General features: G+C 44.7%; 1 protein-coding gene across 8 annotated transcripts in view; it reads right to left on the reverse strand.

The window, feature by feature from the left end:
* The window catches only part of CRB2 (crumbs cell polarity complex component 2), a 55,394-nt gene that overhangs the window by 26,240 nt on the left and 11,156 nt on the right, over positions 1-17,998 (reverse strand). Inside the window, exon 1 of one of the 8 annotated variants that reach the window (XM_085076704.1) lies at positions 7,379-7,673. The exons of 5 other annotated variants lie outside the window; for them this stretch is intronic. In XM_085076704.1, the coding sequence (XP_084932830.1) occupies positions 7,379-7,451 (73 nt within the window). In that variant the 5' untranslated portion in view covers positions 7,452-7,673. Of the gene's footprint in view, positions 1-7,378; positions 7,674-17,998 lie in introns of those variants that run through there. 2 more of the 8 variants (XM_085076705.1, XM_085076703.1) reach the window with 2 other exon arrangements.

Consider the following 17,998-nt stretch of genomic DNA (forward strand, 5'->3'; position numbering starts at 1 on the left):
AAAATAGAATAAAGGCACAAAGGCAGTGCGAACTGTGTTACTGGAATCTGTCTGCAGGGACTTCACTCTGTCTTTCACAAAGGCAGCAGTCATTAGCACCTCATCCCACTGTGGCCTTCTGAGATCAGAGCTTTTTCATTCTGCTCAATTCCAGGATAAAAAAGAGAGAAGCTGTGTGGTAGAGATATCCCAGCCTAATTCCTGCATAAGTGTTATGAAACATCCAAACTTGGAAGTAACTCTGCAAACAACTATATAGCAGATGTTTGGAAAATGTCTATGAAAAATGGTCTCAAAGCAGAGATAAAGCTCATGAAGGAGCAAATAGTATCTGAGAAATTGCTACTGATGAGACAATCCAGACTTCCTGGTGTTGGTAGTCAAGTCATCACTCGAAGCCTTTGGGTAAGCAGCTCTCCAGCCTTTCTGCTGCCCTATGTCCCTGTGGCTCAGGTAGTGATGTGCCTCAGTCTCTGCAAACCCCACAGAGCTGCAGGTGGAGAAAGGGCAGAATCCCAAATCCCCACAGCTCCCTCAGCCCTCGCTCCATGAGGAATGTTGCTTTACCCTGCCATGCTCCATGCTAAGGACTAGCCAGGATCACACACCACAGCATTGCTCCTCAGCTGACCTTCCACATTCTCTCACTAGTGCCAGCATTATCCCAGCCCAATTTTGGTCACATTTGCCTTGCTCTCATGCACCTTTTTACACCCCCTGTAGTTAATCTGTGTCCGAGGTGCTCTATCAGCTCTGCCCCATCAGCCCCTCAGTCTCTTTGTACCTGCAGGTGGAGAGCACCAACTTCAGGGCCTGAAAGGGATTTGTATGAGACTCTGGTTTACAAAAGCCTGCCCCTGCTCTGACCTCCCCCAAATTCCTCCCACCAAAGACTGTAGTGTTTCTAAGTCTTCTTTTAAGAGGCTGGGGGAGGGAGGGTGCTCAGGGATTTAGGCAGCCCTTTCTTTTCCCAGCATCATCTCCATGGCCCACCCCTCCCTTCCCCTCTCATGTGATGCTGGGGAGAGCTGCTGAGCCCTGCACTGTCCAGCAATCCCATTATTCTGCCATCAACCCTTTTATTCTCAGATTCCCAGTCAGGCAGAAAACAAGGATGACGGAATCTGCCTGGAATCTCTGTGGCAATTAAGAGTGGAAGCCCAGGAAACTATTCGCAAAAGAGCTTTACTAGGCAGGAGATACCAGCCTTTGTAGGCTTAATGAGTAACCCGCCCCAGCCTGCACTTTCCACAGGCCAGGAGCGCAGTTCGGGATAAAAAAGGAGCCCCAGTCCTGTGCCTGTTGGGAAGGAGCTGCACCACACTCCATCTGCAAAGAAATTCACATTTCCACACAATCCCCAGGCACTGCTGGCATAGCCAGGCTGAGTCACTGCCAAGGCTCATGCATGGCTTTCTGCTGCCATGAGAAGAACACAGGCAAAATGCTTTTTGCAAATAAACATCAAATCCCTTTCCTACTTCCTGCCTTTCCCGAAGTTCTTTCACAACAGACACACCTTTTTGTACTTGCTCTGTTTTGATCCATCATATGGCTGAAATGCTCAATGATCTGTACGAGTCACTAAAGCCTGTCTCTTACAGAAAGATGTGTGACAAACATCTTTGTGGCCATCTGATTTTGTTGTTTTCAACCATCAGTCCTATGGCATACAGTTATTGCTCTCAATTTTGGAAAAGATTATTATATGAATGTAAATATCACATGAATATGCATCAAATGCTAATAAGAAAAATTATTGCTGGATGAACAATTACATTCAGAAGTTTTCCTTTATGTTTCACAAGAAAAATATGAATTAGTGATATTTGTGAGAGAAAAAAACATTAAAAGTGTATTACAGTCATACCATCCTGCAAGCCTACTCTGAATTGAAACTGGAGGAGACTACAGCTCCTTTGAAGAACAGTTCCAGGCATTTAGGGGTGGATTAGAAGGAACTTCAAAGGCTACCAGAGTCCCATATAAAGCATTCATTGAGCTCTGTCAGGACAGGGCTGGTTTTACACTTTAAAGGTAGCTGACAAAGATTTTCCCCAAACAATGAGGTGTGTGACCTTTTGTAACACTTTAAGGCAAACAAGCTGCATTACCAGATGCTGTTTTAATAATTGACTTTAATAATCCTATACTTTATAACTTCACTATGTGATCTTGTCAAAGTTGCAACAGCAAGTTTTCTAACCACAAAAAAATCAGAAATTAATGAGAAGTTAGGCAATTACTTCTCTGCTTGGAGATACTGCTTTAGCATTACCTACTGGCTTGTGTTTTGGGGGTTTGCTTTTCACAAGTTTGTTTTTCCAAAGTCTTGGGTAACTCTGATAGAGGACAGATGTCCTCAGTCTGGGGACACACCTGACCTTGTGGAAGCTGCTCAGTGCTGCACCGGTAACTACCTTAAAGGTGTCTTAATGATCACTTAAAATCCCAGCAGGGAAGAGGAAGCACTGGGGTTATCAGCTCACAGATTACCTTGTTCCATTTGTACTGAAGGACAGAAAAAAAAAATTCAAGCAGAGGCAGTGGTACCTACTGAAAATCCCCATCCCCAAGTACCTGTTCATGCACATGCACTGCATTGGGTGAAACATGAAAATGTACCACCACCTGTGCACAACCTCTGCAAAATGCTCATAACCACAGACACAGCCCCCAGCAGAGTCAGGATGCCATAATACTATTTCCTGGCCTAGCAAAAACTGAATGTGAGCTTGGATAAGCCAGATCCACCTCGAGTAGAAAGAACCTTCTTTCAGATGTATTTCACCTGCTCTACTCACTACAACTGAAAAAACCCAATTTACAACTAAGAGGTGAGAACAGCAGGATTCCCAGAGCACCACAGGTCCCAGCTGCACCACAACAATATTGGAGCTTGAGGGATTTCCATGTTCCCAAACCATGACTGGTCAAACCTCAGCCTGGGGCAATTCTCACCAGTCAGGCTGTGCTCCTGCTGCTCATCCCAGCATACTTCCCACTGGAGAAAGATCCTGAGGCCAAGGGGAGAAAGGGAACCCTTCCACAAGAAGGGATTCAGAGCAACACAACTACTAAATAAACTCTGAATAAAGGAATGGAGAGTTAGGTCTCCATGACAACAGGAAGGCATGTGCTTATATTAGTAAATCCCTGCTGACCTCTGCTGATCTTTCCCTTTCCTGGTCAGTGTAAAGGATTAGTGGAAGGGGACACACTTTGGCCTGTTCCCAGAACCCACACAACCAGAAAGGAAAATGCACAAGCTTGAAAAGAGGCTTTCATATTTGCCCTCTCTCTATCCCACCCCAGCTCACCTTGGAAGGACAGCAATGGAAGGGAATGGCAGGATAAAACCAAATTCTTCTTTAGGAAGCACCTTCCATGTACCTGTTCAGGGAGGGTACAAGGCCTCTTCAGGTGGCTTTACACATCCCTAGGGCTTTACAAGCCCCATTTCCTTCCTGACACACAGAGATTAAACCTTTTTTATGCAGACCTGAGCTAAGCACCTGCTTTCAGTAATACCTGCACCAGAAAACAAGGTCTGAAACTCTCTGAGACTGTTGACAAGCTCATGACATGCTAATAATTGGCAGTGATATTTCACCTAGGCTAAAACATTCTATAACCTGTATTCCCTGCCCTGTTTAACACAGTAATGGCACTTGTGACAGCAGCTTTAACAGTGGGCTTTTCTATTTTGCCTCAGAGAAGGGGATGTGGGAATGGGAAACCCTCCAAGATACCAAAGTTTGATCACAATTACTAAACCCCTGGGCTGCAGCAGCTTCCCACTGCTCAGCTCTGTTGGAGTAACTTGGTGACTCTGGGCCCAGAGCCCAGGTCTTCCTCCCCATTTTTTAAAAGGGAGAAAGGACTCTGAGATATATCTGCTGGCTGAAGCTAAACATTATTGTTACTGTCTCAGGTTATCAGCTTATCAGATCTGATAATTTATTTGACACAAGACGTGGCACTATGACCAAAAAACCCAAACCCTGAAAATAAAGATTAGCTAATCCAAAAGTAGTGTTGGCAATCAGCAGGCAGGACTTCTAAGACTACTGAATAAATGGCCTGACAAGACGCCAAGGATCCCAGCAATGCCAAGAGTGTCTTTTGGAGAAGTCATTTTTTAAAAGAGCCTTATTATCCATGTCTCTGCTTTAATGTCTCTTGTAGAGTTTTGGTAGGTTAAACACACAAGCCCAGTATCTCAGCCAAATACCACCTTGGATACCAACTTTAAGACATCTCCTGATGTCTCTGCACACAGGCCAAATTACAGTTTTACCTAGTTATCATGTGTCCATCACTTCCCAGACTGCTTCTGACATTGTTTCTCTGTTACTGGAGACCAACAAATTCCACACCACATCGGTACATGAGATTTTTGGTATGACAGGGTTTTTCATGCCAGATATATGTACACAGTCTACTGGTGCAAAATATTTATATAGAATTTACGAAGGCCTAGACTTGGACTTTCATTCATTCAGGCACAAGAAGTGTGGCTCAGGCTCTGCTTGTGAAATATGCAGAATATTTAGCCCCTCGAAGAAGGAAGGTGGCAGTTCCTGGCTCTCCCCCCAGCTTGCCCAGTGAATTGCTAAAAGGTGCCAAACAGTGGGCACCAATCCACAGGGCCCAGCAGTGCCAACATCATGGCCTGAGGCATTAACAGCATTAGTAAGAAATATCACTTCAGGGAATTGAACTTATTCTTAACACAGAGCAGGAAGCCAGCTAGCTTGTGTTCATTATCTGCTCACTGTTTTACTGAAGATTTGAAGGTGTAACTCCTATTATGCTTCTAGCACTGGGAGAAAGACAAGAGCTATGAATCCCTGGTTTATGACAGCATTGATTATATTGCCACAGTAACTCTTTGATCTTCTGTGCTTAGGACATCCCAGTATTTTCCCTTAATAAACACTCCTCCAAGCTGACCTTCATGTTTCACACGTTCTCTGATCTCTCAGCCATTTCCACAGATCAAACACTGGGACAGGGACTTTCCTGTGTATTCAGTTCACCAGAGTGAGTCACAGGCTTTAATTTCCAATTCTTATTTAAATATACTGACAATCAACACAACAGCTGGAAAGATTGGTTTTGTTTGTTCCCTGGTTTAGAAATAAGCCTTAAACGGTTCCTATGTCCGAGCTAATCTCAAGAGTTGGCAGTAGTGCTGACAGCAAAAGAGGTTTGTCTTGCACATGGTCTCCCTCAGCAGGCGCCCAAAGCATCTTCCAGGCCAAAGGTATGTAAATTCCTGTGTCTGCTGATGGCTGGAGCTGTGGGAACAGAAATGAGATGACACTCCTGCCCTCCAGGATCTCCTTTAAAGACAAGGAATTAGCTGGGAGCTATTGCATTCCCATTACACAGAGAGCAGCAGTAAAACGGGAGTCACAGGCAGAGCCTGCACCGCTGCCCCTGCAGGGTTTCTTTTAAACAACTGGAGATAGTGAGGATCTGGCTGCAGGATGCTCTGATAGTTACAGATTGCACCAGGCCAACTGCATGCTCAGAATTTCCACACAAATTTTGAACAAATAACTTAGGCACTCTCTCCTTTAATGACATTTAGACAGTCAATTAGAAAGAAAAGAAGCATTGATATGGTTCATAAGGGCAAGAAAAGACATTTCTTTATGGCCTTAAAAACCTACAAGTGCTAACTAAATAGCACCATTCACTCCAGTTAAAATCTGGCAGAAATCCCCTTGCAAGATAGGAGTAGGTGGAAAGGCTATGAAAATTGGCACTTTCCTTGAGCTCTCCTGGCTCCAGCAAGAAGAGTCATCCACCTGCACTCAGAAGAAAGCCACGTTCTCAGTAAATCAGTGCTCCAGAGAAGAGCTTTCTCCAGGAGTGAAAAGCCATGAGTGCAGTGGTCAAAGAGCACAAACCCTCCAAACCATGGCCCAGCCCTGGCAGCCACACACGGGCGATCCACCCATGCAACTGGCCTTGCTTCTGCCCAACACAAAGCCACCGTAATTGCTTCACACTCCAAACCAGTAGCTATGGTTACTAGATACAAAAGACAGTCCTCCTGCTTCCCTGTGGCCAGAGGAATTCCAGGCACTTGGAGCAAACACACCAGACAAAGACAAGCTGGCACAAGGAAGAGAAAGAAAAAAAAAAAATCAGACAAAAATCACAATATATTCTGGCTTTCACATTCATGGTCTGAGGTGGTCAGAGCAAAGGAAATCTTGGGAGGCTTCAGAAGGAAAAAGAGAGACTGTTGGGGAATCAAAGGAAAAGCTGAAAACTTTCTCCAAATCTCAAAAATTACACAAACATCACCTACTAATGCAAGAAAATGCCAAGGGCCGTGTTCAGCAGACACGAGCAGAGAAAAGGCTCTGTATTTACTCAATGCTCTCCATCTTTTACATCCATTTCTTCATGTCCTGGATCATCCCTGTCCTGGCTCAGTGGAAACCAAACCTGCCTTGTACCTACAGGTAACTGGCCTGGCAGTTCCGAGGACAGGATAAGGAGACCAGTTCAATCCCAATCATACTTTCCAGTAAAAGGCTGGATGTGTTCCTGACATGACCTTATAATCCCTAGATGGCTAAAACAGATGTCTAGGCCCAGTAGATCTCTAGGCACCTATTCCAGAAGAAACAGAGATACCTATTTTTAAGGGAGCATAAGATACCGTAAACAAGGGTGACAATGGAAACCAAAGACATGGTCTTGGGAACTCAGAGAATCCCAGTGTACTCAAGTATATTATTTGGCTATAAAATAAGTTTTCAATGTGGAAAAAAATACAAAACAAAACAACCCACCCAGCAGTGTGATAGACTCTTGTTACCTCATCACTTTTTGCACTTTGAAGATGGTTCTGCTTTCTTCAAAATTTCTAAGTGAAGACATTCCTGTCCTGTGATCCCCCTCCACATTTTGTAACAGATGTATCTGGTGCTACACTCCCCTGGGTACCAATCCTCTTGTGCCCAGATGTATTTCTAGAGCATATAGGATGGAAATAAAGCTCTGTGTTTCTTCTGTATGGGCACAACCAAAACATTCAGACCTTTCCAATGGAGAAAATGGTTGCTATAATAGCTGAATACCTAATTACATGAATACTTAATTAATTTTAGCTCTTGTGAATAAATGCATACATACATGTGCACAGGGAGAAAGATGTAAAGACACAAAAAATAAATACAAGGAAAAACATATCTAGAATGAGATGCCTGTTTATCTTCCAGACAAAAGTTTTCAGGCTTCAAATCTAACTGTAAGATGACAATTTGTTCAATGTAAGAGCAGGTCACAGATCTGATCCAAAGTTACTGCATAGTAGCTGGGTAAGAATCAGGCACAGAAGACAAAAACTTACCCCAAAACAAGAGGAAGAGTGGCAGCAGGAGAGCAGCATTGTACGGCCTGGAGGTAGTTTTCTGTAATTCCATGACAAGTGTAGAGTGGCTATTCTAAAGCCCTCCGGGGAGAGACAGGAGCTGGAGCCCAGCAAGCCCCTCCTGTGGCCACATCACGGTGCGGGGCGGGCTCTGGCCAGGCCGGCCGCTCGCCCCATGCTCGGCCGGGCCGGAGCAGCACTGAGCCCGCGGACAGAGTCTCGGAGTCCCGCAGAGCCCCGCTCGGAGCGCGCCAAAACCCGCCTGGATCGCGCGGAGCGGACTGCGCCCAGCAGCGCCGAGCCGCGCCCGAGCCCCAGGGAGGGCTCAGGGGAACAAACGGGGCCGGGCGGGCTCTCTGTGCCCCTCTAGAGTGCAGCAACACACCCGGGCTCTCCCCCATAGCTGTGACACCAGCTCACAACTGCCTGGGGACAGAGGCTGCTTGGAGGATGCAGGGTTGTGTATCAGCTCATATTTACAAACTCCACAGGAGGATCGAACGCAGTTTTCTGAGAGAAGCTGCTTTGTTCAAAGAGGAATAAGACAAAAGCACTCTGTTAACCCCAAAGAGTTACTCCACATTAGTCTTTACTGTGGTCTCATCATGGGATGGGTGATCCACACAGGTGAACTCACAAAATGCACAGTGACCCTCTTCCCAACTGAGGAACAGTTACAGAGATCAGCAGCTATATCTGCAAAACACGGGCACCAAATCACACCACCTTTTGATACATGGGTTCAGTTTTAGAAGTGGAAAAAGTTATCAGAGTGCATTGTTTAATGACAGTAAGTGGAAAAAGACAGAGCCCACACTCAGCTGAGACCTACTAAGTCCCTCTAAATCCACATCACAATTGGATTAAACCAACTGTAATGAGAATTAAGTACATTGCCTCACCCTTCACTAACAACTAAAAATAGAACACAGGTAGGATGCCAGACAAATTCCTAGTTTAAACAAGGAATATGCAAGATAGCAAGGAATTGGTGCAGACAGAGCCAGGCTGCACACGAGGAAAACAGGAGCAATCCTACAGTGAGTAATCTGTATTATCCCAAAATGCTTGCAGGGCAGCAGAGGCTGGTGGGATATATGCATGGAAATGGGATCATTACTGCAGGGGTTTTACCTTCAGTGCAGAAGCAGAAGGTATTTTCTCAATGTTCACAACCACAGCAAGAGCCTTTTCACCACTCAGACTCTGCAGTTCAGGAACAAATGGTTCATCTCACTGTCCTGCCTTGGAATGCTCCAAAGATGATATATCATGTGTTATCAACATTATCTGGACCACCCTGCCCCCACTTTCATCTCTGGTGTCCTCAGTCTGTTTTCTCAAGATCAGCCTCAGTATTAGTTTCTTGCCAGTTACCACAACCATCTGGAACTCATTTCTGTCTCCTCAGACTCTTGTGTCAGGGGATGTAACCAAACACTGACGTGTGCAGGATCCTTCTGCTCAGAATATTTTTGCCTACCTGTGTGAATTATGGTCCCAACAATCCACCTTTTCCAAATCCCACCAAATACACATTTACCATTGCATAATTAGCACCGCAACAAAGCACCACTCTTAGCTAGACACTGCTGTAAGTCATGTAGTGCAACACATCACAACACCTGGAAAACACACTTCTCCATGGTACTCTGTGGCTCCTAGGACTACCTGAAGGACCTGCTCAGCTTTCACAAGACAGAATCAGTGTGACAGACCCCCCCACACACAGAGTGGAGGTCCTCCCACAGAGGCTGAGGTCTTGTGCAGCCCTGCTGTTCCTGCTCTGCTGTGTGGCCTGTGACACTCCAAACCCTGGACAGAGTTATGACTTGTGGCACACTAGCCAGGCTGAGGAAAAACAGTTACATCCAACTTCCTTATAATATAATCAAAATACCTTAATTCATTGTCTACCTGTGAGGATATTAGAACTTCATTTTATCAATGTTCATGGTTGCAATTTCATGCGATTTTGCCAGCATAAATGGCAAACCACTCCTGTGCTGGACCCCTGGGCATACAAAAGCCAATGTGGGTATTAACCAGCTTAGTCCAATTAAAGGACCCTAATGCAACCCTGCTAAGGCCCTGATTTGTTAGGCTTGACTACATTTCTAAAGGAGCACAATTGGGTGGATTTGTTATCTAAAGCATAAGCTCCAAGTCCTTAGTCATCCTTGCTAAAGCCTTCCCCAAACTGGTCATGGTTTGTGCTACCTCCGCATCGCTGCCGTCCAACGTCACCATAATCTGCTCTTTAACATAGTATTAAAACTAGAGCCAAAGGACACAGCTGCTTTCCTTGGTGTAACACTCATTATGAGAGATTTAAGGACAGCATAACAGCAAGGCTTCTATTCTCAGCCCGGAGCAGGAACCTTTGCAAGCCGGAAATGCATGCCATGGAAATGGGGCAGCAGTGGACAAGCTGGATTAGGGGAAAAAGGAGAAAGTAGGTCTGGGGTACTCAGCAGAACCTTCCTGTCTGCTTATTCTGTATTTGTTTGTATACTTGTCACAATACAATCCCATACATCTTTCTACAAACAGTTCAGAGAGAACCATGCACCAAGTACCTCAGTGAAAGTCTGCTTTTCATTCAAAGAACAATATACACTTGCCTGAGTTTCACAACCTTTCTCTCACACAGGGCTTAAAATAATCCTAATACTGCAGATTGGATACTGGAGACGTGTGACAGGCCAGCAAATATCAGTGGTACAAATAAAGCCATTCCTATCTCCTGTCACGTGCATGCTGTAGCTGCCCAAGAGGACAGAGCCTCACCTTCCCTCCTCACTGTCCTGAGCCACTGGGCACAAACCTACCTTACTGAATTGAACAATGGAAGCCAACAGCATCAAAATTACGATTTTTTTCCCCAGCTTTATCCTCCAAGGGTCATAAAGCACAACCATACACAACGGAGTCCATACTAACAGTGGCTGCAGGCTTGGGAAGTCAAGTTAGTAAAGAAAAAACCTACCAGTTCCACTCAAAAACTGTACCAAACCTGACTGCTTCCGTACACTCTCCTGTTTTCCATCACTGCTGAAAACTGCCAAGAATATTTTTTAAAACATCAGATTTTGGAATTTCAAGCCTCCAGACTCACAGGCCAATTCTCCATGTTGAAATATTCAAATACAAGTTGGTGTGTAACTCTCAAGGGTTCCCCAGAGTCCAATCTCTAACTGGAAATTGGCTCTTTCCTGCTGCCCTGAACACGCTGTGTCCCCACTCTCCCATCAGCCCACTAGATGTCCCTTTTGCACTGCCAAAGTCGCCAGAGGCCCCGTGTGAAAACGGGAGTGTTGGAAAGAAAGGAATGTTACAGCAGCACTGGGGAACCAGAGCAACTGGACACATCCTGAACTGCTGCAGGACTCTGCCAGCGGCACCCAGGATGCTTCAAGAGCTATTGCAACATCCCCAAAATGGAGCAGGCAAGGCAGAGTTTGGGCTGCCAGCCAAAACTTTAAAGTTGCTATTAAAAACTGGAAAAATCACACAAAATTTCCAATCTTGAGAAATCCTAATTGCATTTTTTAGACACAATAAATTTAGTTTCTTATCACTGCTAATCAGAACTGCTGGCAAGCAAATCATGCTGCCTGATAAATGACAGAGCCCTGAGCTTGTGACACTGGTCAGTACTGGGCAACGGCACTGGAAAAACTCAGCTGACGAGGCAGAGCAGGAAGGTTATTGTCTGGGCACTGGCTTGGGTAGGCAGAGTTCTGGCACAGCCTCACTTTCCTGGAGCATGATCATCAGTTTCAGATAAAATTAAAGTGCTGAGAACAGGAGCAGTCCAGCAGGACAAGGGCAGAATGAAAATGTTTGCCTGAGGTCTAAAATCCCCTCCTCTGCCTTGCAACATCGGTTGCTTGTTCAGAGATCTTCATGACACAGCTCATGCCAAAAAAAGAGCAAGTTGTAAGGACTGTAACAAGGATATCCAACATGTGCACAGCACCCACACCTTCCTCTCCAACAGATAAACCCATTCAAACACACAGAGACAAAGCTGTGGTAAAGACAGGGCCACACTCCTGCCAAGTTATCTCTCGAGGAAGTCACAGAAGTCAGGCTCTGACCGTGGATGTACCCTTTGATCTATGTGAGAGACCCTGCTGGACTGCTGCAGGTCAACTTCATGCCCTTTGATCCTCTTCTCCTGCTTACAGCTGCCTGGTGGAGGTGAATCCCTTCCAAGGGCCTCTCTGGCAGATGGGAAGATGAGAATGTTGACCAGCTAACAGGAGGCAGCCAAAACAGTGTAAAAAGGGTCTCAGGCAAGACTTTCTGCAGTAAAATGTTATAGCAGGAAGGATGTGCCCAATACATCACCAGGATCTGAGGGTGTTTTGAAGGCATGTTGACTACTGAGAGGCCTTTTTGCTGCTGTTTTAGTCAAAAATGACCCAACATATTTGTAAATAGCTGCTTTGCAGCAGGGCTCAGCGGAGGCTCTGGCACCACTGGAGGGCAGGTGTGTGCTCCCAGCCCCAGAGCAGCCTGCAAAGGTTGCACGAGCAGTGTTTGCTGCAGAGCTCCGCATTGCCAGAGCCCTGGAGCCAGGCTGGGCTTCAGGGGAAAACCAAAGGAACCCACTCTCAGAGCCAGAGGGAGGGAGGCTGCCCTGCAGCACAGCTGGGCTGAAGGAACCTCCTCGTGCTGAAGTTTGTATTCTGTGAAGGCCAAACAGGGGAGGGGGAGAAAGGGGTATTTTGGACCTGGAAAACTAACACATCCAGCTGCACTGAGTGAGCTGTGAGCCCTGAAGAAGAGTGTAGCCTCAGTCCTGTCTGACATCTCTCTCTGCCATGGAAATTACACCTTAGAATTCTGCATCAAATCAGCAAGCTTTGTAACAATTTTCCTTCCAGCTGCAATCTCTGCTTTCCCTCACAGCCTTCATGCACACAGGCTGCTCAGTAATGAGGCCTCTGGGAAAGCTGGACATTCTCATCACAGTAGGGAGCAGTAAAATGGATGCAGACCACAAATGTGCCAAAGGTTGAGGAATGACTAATGTTCTCCAAGAAGCCAAAGATGTGGGGCTCATTTTTGTGTATTTGCACCTTAATGAACACTAAACACTTCTATTATCTCCAAATCTAACCCAGGTAACTAAAGACAGATTTGTCAATATGAAGGCAAAGGACAACTCTACAGGAACAGCCCCACATTCAGTTTCCTGACTAGAGCTGGGGACATTGTCCAGTACTTTCAGTATTTTGAGATGGCACACTCCTGCCTTTCTAGGCCATGTTCCACACCAGTATGAGCATTATTACTTCACAGACTGAGGCACCCTATGAATCAATTATTTCTATTTCACAAATGCCCCAGAACAGTGGCCCTAACTAAACTGGGTGTGCACAAGCTGCTGGATCTGCTCTCACTTGGATGGGATTACCACAGCACATACTGCCATTTTGCTGGGATGCTAAATCCTGGTGTTTCCATCGCCAGCCATTTGTCAGATTGCTTAACAAACCTCTAAGAATGACCAGTACAGATCTGCACGTCAGTGTTAACAGCATTCAAGCTTATTCTCATGGTCTCCAAATGAGTACCTTGTTTGCTTCCACTTGCAGAACCAGACCAGAGACAAGGGCTTCAGCACTTCCCTCTGCCCTGAGGGAAGCTCTGTTCCACTCCTCTCAGCCAGCATGGCTTATGCACATTTTCTACTTCATGTCTCCCAACAGCAGGCAAACTGAGCTCCTGCTGGGCCTCTGTCAGAAGAGATATTGATCTGCAGCACAAATGCTTGAATCTCTTGCCCTCCTAACTGGTGTACTGAATGTGCACAAGAGCTCATCAATATATCTGAAACAAAATCCGCTCAATGGCTGTCAAAAAAAAAAAAAGCCAAACAAAAAACCTGAGGTTTCTGATGAGGTTGTATACAAAATATTCAAGTGGATGGATCTAGAAACTTTCCATGAATGGTAAAAGCACCATGAAGCACCACTTCATCTGGTATACAACAGTTTCAGTAAGAGCAAGAATAAGCACCAAAGCATCTCTCTGATGAGACACACATAAGGCTTCTTATAAGGCCGTATAAAAAAATATTGAAGTGGATGGATCTAGAATCTTCCCAAGAAATACAGGGAAAAAAACAGAGGAGTTATAATACTTGAAATCGACTATTTAATGCCAATCCAGCCTTGCCATTCCCCAATTATATAAATAATTTCTGGAAAGAAACATAATTGACAGCTTATTGGAACACTACCCATTTTATCCCCAAGAAACTTCACTGCATCTAAGCCAACTTTATATATACCCCAGTCAGAAGCAGCATCTTGTATATTTAAAGAAGTTTTCCATGCCAAGGCCAGTGTGTCAGCACCATTTGTTATGCTTGAATGCTTTATGAGACAGAAGTCACAAACCTGACAATTTAATTCTCATTAGCTTTGGGAGTGACTCCATGTGCCAGCCTAGCTACACTCTCTGGGCCAATGACAGACCTTTTTGCTTCCAACTCAGCTTTAGGTCCCCCTCTATTACAGGACTTTAGCAATATTTCCTTTGCTGTCTCTGGGAGCAGAAGGGAAGCCAAAGTACAGATGGCTGAGCTTCCCAGAATCCCAAAGAGCAGCAGAAATTCGGCTCTGCTCGGTGGTGTCCAAATCGATCTGTGGCTCCTTGGCTCTGCTAACTCACACCTCCAGTGGGTCATTGAAGGGTCATGAGGGCCCATCAGTGCTTTTCAAAGAAAATCTTTGGCTGAAGATTTAAACTCCATTTGATCCTAACCCTTTTTTAGTGCATGACTCTGAACTAGGGCACTTTCCATATTTCAGCCAGTCTCCCTTCCCAGGAGGTCACTATGGCAAACACGCTGGAGAAAATAGAAACCAAGAAAATTTATTTAGGTATGTGATGTGCGTGTGTTCCGGGAAAATGATAAACCACTGTCACTTGTCCTATATGAGACTAAGTGAAAATTTCTTCAATTCCATTTCTGCCTCCTGTAAAGCTTGTTAAAACACAGGTTCCCTTATCGTCTGCATTTCCTTGGATTCTGGTGAGACAATGGAGATTACTCAGTGCCCAGTATCCAGTATTTCTGAGATTTCACAGCTTCCTTTCACTTAGAAAGGCAAAAAAGTTAACTTGTATGGGCTGTTATAGCATTTCCTCTTTTAACTTGGGGAATCATACAGGCATTTCACTGAAATTGTGAATGAGCAAATGATTACTTTTAATTTTATTTTGTTAGCCAGAGTTAATCCTAAGTAATCTTCCAGAGTGCACATTACAATCTGAATGACCCTCTTATTATAACAACCAAAGTTTTGGGAGAGCAGGAATGAGAAAACCAAAGCAACCAAAATGCAGGGGAGAAACCCAGGAATGTCAACACATCGTGTTTCCCCTTGAAACAGTTTCTTCCCTTTCATATGAGGTTATGTCCTTCAGACAGCATTCTAAAACAGTGAATCCCACTTCTGGCTATTAGCTTCCACACTGATACACACTTAGCTTACACACTGATACATACTCCAATTTCCTTGTTTCTTTCCTTTCCTTATTTAACCCTATTGGCATGATCTGTTACAGAGAGAAAGCTGACATTGTATTCCCACCACCCAATACTCACTGAGTTATCACTGAAGTCAAAGCCACAGTTCATCCTCTTTCCATTACTTTAAAGCTCATAATCCTCTGTTACATCAGCCATAAGGACAGTGATTTGTTGAATCTGCCCAGCAGACTCTTGCCTTTTTTCTACTGCTTTGCAGAGATGGTGCTCCCATTAGAAACGCATCCTCGAGGGCTGCTGGAATCTCTCTGCTAAGCCAGAATTGGCCCCTACGATGTAGGAACTAAATGACTTATTTGGGCAGTAACACACAGAATTGCTACAGCAGCAGTGGACACAATGCCCCCCAGTTCATTCATCCATCCCCAGCTGAAACTGAGCTTTCAGGGGTGAAATAAGGTCAAAACAAAGTAAAGAGGGAAATGGAATCTGTCCAACAATAAACCAGGTGTCAACATCCGCTGCACAGAGCCTGACCAAGGACAACACGGTCATTCTCTGTTAGCTGTGCTGGGATGTTGGGAATTTTGAGCAGATGTTAATAGGATGAATGCATACCAGTCGTACAGTCTCAGAATAATAATGCCTGTGAATGCCAAAAGCATATTGATCTCCTGAAGTGCATAGTCAGAGCATCTAATGGCTCTAGAGAGAGCAGGGAAACAGAAGGGGAAGGAAAAAAAAAAAGAGAAGATGTTTCAGATTGGAGTTTTATCAGCTAAAAGAGCCTTGGGGCACACAGGGATGTTAAACTGCTGCTGCACAGATATGTTCTGAGGGACCCAAGAACACACACTTTGTGTACAGGAATGGAAGAATGAATTTACAGAACTTGTATAATTGTAACGGGTCCAAACCACTTCTTCTAGGTAGAATATTAGAACCAGGAAGAACCTAAAGAGGAAAAGAAATCCTTACAGCACTGTCCTAATGGACCAGAACCGTGGGAAAAGAAAAGCTAACACCAGTGACACAGACAATGCAGATACTGTTCAAAAGAAATTCAAAGGGAAATTCTTTCTATTTTAATGACCTCAGCTGTTATTAGTGATGCAGATCAGGGCTTTGTTCTAAATGGAAATCTCATTTCTAACCTGCGGTGTCTTTTTCAAGTGGGAGACATTGAAAGCTCCTTTTTACACAAGGGCTGTGTAACTGGGAAATTCAATTCATTCTCTTTGCTTTGATATCTATTTAGTTCAGCACTACCCACACCGTCAAAAGCAAAATGTTATCCTCCACTGCACCTGAGTGCCAAGTGGTCCAGTGGCATATGCTCCACAGAATTGATGCAGTGTTTTCACCCTCTCACAAAGACGTGCAGCTCTTTGAGGGAGGACAAGACTCTAGGACAACAGGACTGCAAATTATCAGCTTGTTCAGAGGGGTTTTTCTTTTTTATGAGCTACAGATCAGACCAAGCTACACTAACAGAGAGATGCTTGTAAAATTCACTCCCAGCAGTGCCACCATAGGAGCATATGAGAATTCTAGCAACTCTGGTCAATAGTATTATATATCCCCTGAACCACTAAGGACATTAAGCAAACACATTGAAGAGATGAGAAAAGATTCCAGTTATCCTGAGCTTCCCACTCTCTGACCACAAAACCACACTCTTGCATCAAATGGGGAATGCAACTCAAGGGACATTTTAATCCTACACCCCTATTCTAATTAATAATCCTACTTTATCAATATTTGATGGAGCTGTTATTGTGTCTGCTCTGACCATTTCACTTTTCAGAGAATGCTCTGAATTATGCTGCTCAAAAGCAATGCAAGAGCAATGCCTCCTTTCAAGGCAGTACAGATTGGAAATGCAGCACCTCCTTTCCTAAGCCAGTGCCTCTCCTCAAGCTGCTGCTTCAGAACAGCCTATGGGATTAATTGGCAGCTACAGCATCTGCAACTGAGCATCAACTGATGCAGAAAGATCTACTGACTCAGCCCTTAATGACCCCTCCCTGTTGTGGCCCACTATGCCACCATTGGATGGGAAAGAAAATAAACTCATATCCTGAAAACCAAACCACAAGAAGAATTGCCCAAAGAAGCAATTAAAGACAGCTAGCAATTACAGCAGGCTTTGGTTCAGACCAACGGAGAACCTGTTCCTAGGGAGCTCTGTCCTTCCACATTTCAGCAGGTTGTGACAGTCATGAGATTGTCAAAGGTCAGAAAAACCACAGAAGGAGGGAGTAAATCCTGAGTAACAGCTGTCCGCTGAGTCAAAACCACTGGATCATGCAAGCTTTTAGGGAATTTTTAAGTCATCTGTTCTGTCTTTAGGGAGAAGAAAAGATGCAAAGGCACTATTTTTTCACAGCAATGATACAAGCACAGAACAGCAAACTGATGGAGGTGTCATAACAAAGTGTGAAATAGAACAAAGAATAAAGTGAGAGCCCCTCCACTTGAGATTCTCGTGCTGTGAAATCCTGTTTGAAGTGACCTGTCAGGAAAATGCTTCAATTACTACAGGCTGGGATAAGCACAGGTACTTAACCTCAGAGACACAGGGTCTGACATCCCCCAGGGATGGCTTGGGGATCCACACCACGGAGAAGGGCAGGCCTGGCACTGGGCAGGGTGAGGGCTACAGCAGTGCCACAGCAGACCCCTGGCTTGGGGTTGGAAGTAGCCCTGGAATTTAACCATTTGCAGGAGTATTCATGCAAATTCTGAGTAGTGGAGGTCTTGAGATGTGCCAAGTGACAGAATAATGCTTTGGGTTGTTTGTTTCCAGGAGGAGAAAAAAAAATGGAAAAGTACAGAAGAGAAAACTTCCCATAAATGGAAGGAACTAAATGTTATCCAGAGAAAACAGAAAAGGCTTAATACAGACTATCAAAGACTATTTATCCCCACCACAGCGCATGCTGGCAAGGTTTAACTGAGCAGCGTAGATTTTGAAGGACACTGTTTCATCTATAAAAAGAAGGTTTGGAGATGTTACAACTTAGCTTTTTTCCAGGAGATACTTTATTAAACTTGCTGTAAACAGTAACTTGTTCAAGCAAAGA

The sequence above is a fragment of the Lichenostomus cassidix genome, chromosome 17 (assembly GCF_008360975.1).
Source record: "Lichenostomus cassidix isolate B80296 chromosome 17, HeHo_3.0, whole genome shotgun sequence".
Taxonomy (NCBI): Eukaryota; Metazoa; Chordata; class Aves; order Passeriformes; family Meliphagidae; genus Lichenostomus; species Lichenostomus cassidix.